Source organism: Danio aesculapii, chromosome 25 (genome assembly GCF_903798145.1).
Source record: "Danio aesculapii chromosome 25, fDanAes4.1, whole genome shotgun sequence".
NCBI lineage: Eukaryota > Metazoa > Chordata > Actinopteri > Cypriniformes > Danionidae > Danio > Danio aesculapii.
The window spans coordinates 36,884,615-36,887,114 of record NC_079459.1 but is presented as its reverse complement, the minus strand read 5'-3'; the positions used below and the strand labels follow the sequence as shown (position 1 = coordinate 36,887,114).

The window sequence follows — 2,500 nt, the reverse complement described above, 5'->3', positions numbered from 1 at the left end:
AACAAATAAGACTTTCTCCAGAAGAACAAATATTAGAGGAAATACTGTGAGAAATTCCTGAATCTGTTCAACATCATCTGGGAAATATTTAAAAGAGAAAAAAAAAATCAAAGGGGGGCTAATAATAATGACTTTAATTGTATGTATGTAAGTATGTATATGTATGTGTGTGTGTGTGTGTGTATATATATATATATATATATATATATATATATATATATATATATATATATATATATATATAGTCATGCAAAATCCTACAGGAATATTATCACTAAACTAAAACTATTAAAATATATCTTAAAATAAATAAATTAGAATATGTAAAAATATAAACAGTTTTTAAACGCATTTCAGTTTAGCTTCAGTTTAATTCAGGTTAATAAACATAAAATATATTAACAATAGCAATAGTTTAAAATGAAAGGGAGACGTGTATAAGTGAAATAGATTCTCCTCCTGACAGTGGAGTATTAGTGACTGTAAAATAACCCAGAGTTCAGATCATATTTCACAACACAATCAAGAAGAGCCGCAAAATATGGTTGCTCCTGATAATAGACTGTATACCACCTGGAGTTTAGACAGTTTTATTATTTTAATCACTTTTATTTAGGATGAGAATCTTTATTCTTATTTTATTTTGTTTTATTTATTTTAATATTAGAATTTTTGTTTGTTTTAATGTTTATATTAATAATAAAACCGAATGTGTGTGTATAAATGTTTAAATTAAAAATATATATTTAATTTATTTATATTTTGCTTTATAAAGTTTTCTTATTTTTTTAATAAATTTGTTTGACTGATTTTTGTTTTGTAATTAAATTTTGCATATATTTATGATTTTTAATTTTACATTTATGCATTTATATTGTAATTACATTTTATTAAATTTGATTTAATACATTTTCACTCATTTATTAAATATTTTAATTTTATTTTAAATGTTAAATGTGTGTGTGTGTGTGTGTGTGTGTGCGTGCGTGTGTGCGTGCGTGTGTGCGTGCGTGGTGTGTGTGTGTGTGTGTGTGCGTGTGGTGTGTGTGGTGTGTGTGTGTATATATATATATATATATATATATGTATGGATATGTATGTATATGTATATGTAGGTATGTATATTGTATATGTATGTGTGTGTATATATATATATATATATATATATAACATATGTTGTATGTATGTATGTATGTATGTATGTATATGTGTGTATATGTATGTGTGTGTGTATATATATATATATTATATATCTATATATATAATATATTATATCTATGATATGTATGTATGGTATTGTATTATGTTGTGTATTATCTGTATGTGTGTGTAATATATATATATTTTTTTTTAAACTATTTTAGTGTTTTATACATGTTTTAATAAATGTTAACTTAAGTGATTTTATAAAATGTATTTACTTGTTTATTTTTATCAATTTTTTATTTATTTAAATTGCATGTATTTAGTATACTTCTGCTTATTTTTGTTTTTTTATTTAAAGTATTTTATTAATATTTCATTTAGATTTTTTTTTTCATATGAATTTTTTTTTTATTGTTATTTTTAATTGAAATATGACATTTTATGGTATATTCACCTGTATCTGTGTATATGTGTGTCCAGGGGGCCGGTGTCTGGGCGTCCTGCGCGTGGAGATCATCGGGCGTTTCCGCTATTATTTCCAGCACCCGTGGAGTCGTCTGCTGGTCTCGTATCTGGTCACGTTCTTCAACTTCCTGATCTTCGCAGAGGATCCGATTTCTCACAGCCAGACGGAGCGCACATGCGCGTGGTGGAAACTGCTTCAGCTTCATCATCAACAAATACCCTGCAGGATTCTGGAGCGTCCTGAAGGTGCTGCTGTGGGTGCTGGCCATCATCTGCGGACTCATCGCAGGGAAATTCATCTTCCACAGACGACTGTTCGGTACGTTGAGTTTACGCTCACTTTCACTGCTGGTGTTGGGGAATATTACCGTTCATTGTCCTTCAGCTAGTCCCTTTATCAGGGGTGGCCACAGCAGAATGAACCACCAACTATTCCAGCTATGTTTACACAGCGGATGCCCTTCCAGCCGCAATCCAGTACTGGGAATCACCCATACACACTCATAACATACACTACGGCCAATTTAGTTGATCAATTCCCCTATAGCGCATGTGTTTGAACTGTAGGGAAACCGAGCACCCGGAGGAAACCCACGCCAACACGAGGAGAACATGCAAACTCCACACAACACCAACAGACCCAGTCGAGACTCGAACCTTCTTGCTGTGAGGCCGCAGTGCTAACCACTGCGCACCAGAGAATATTAGAACTTTTCATCTCCACAGACGATTGTTCAGTACGACGCTCACCGTCACTGATATTGTAGAGTTCACACTCGCTGAAATGAGATTACATTTTTTATTTATTCTTGATAATATTTATCAGATTTTAGTTCGTTTACTTCCTTTTTTTATTACATAATTTTTTTCACCTAATTTCTGTTTGATT

At 31.1% G+C, this 2,500-nt stretch overlaps 1 protein-coding gene across 1 annotated transcript in view; it reads left to right on the top strand.

The window, feature by feature from the left end:
* tmem117 (transmembrane protein 117) overlaps nucleotides 1-2,500 on the top strand; it is a 54,917-nt gene that overhangs the window by 1,613 nt on the left and 50,804 nt on the right. Inside the window, 2 exon segments of the mRNA XM_056452204.1 lie at nucleotides 1,627-1,792; nucleotides 1,794-1,930. Of these exon segments, the coding sequence (XP_056308179.1) occupies nucleotides 1,627-1,792; nucleotides 1,794-1,930 (303 nt within the window).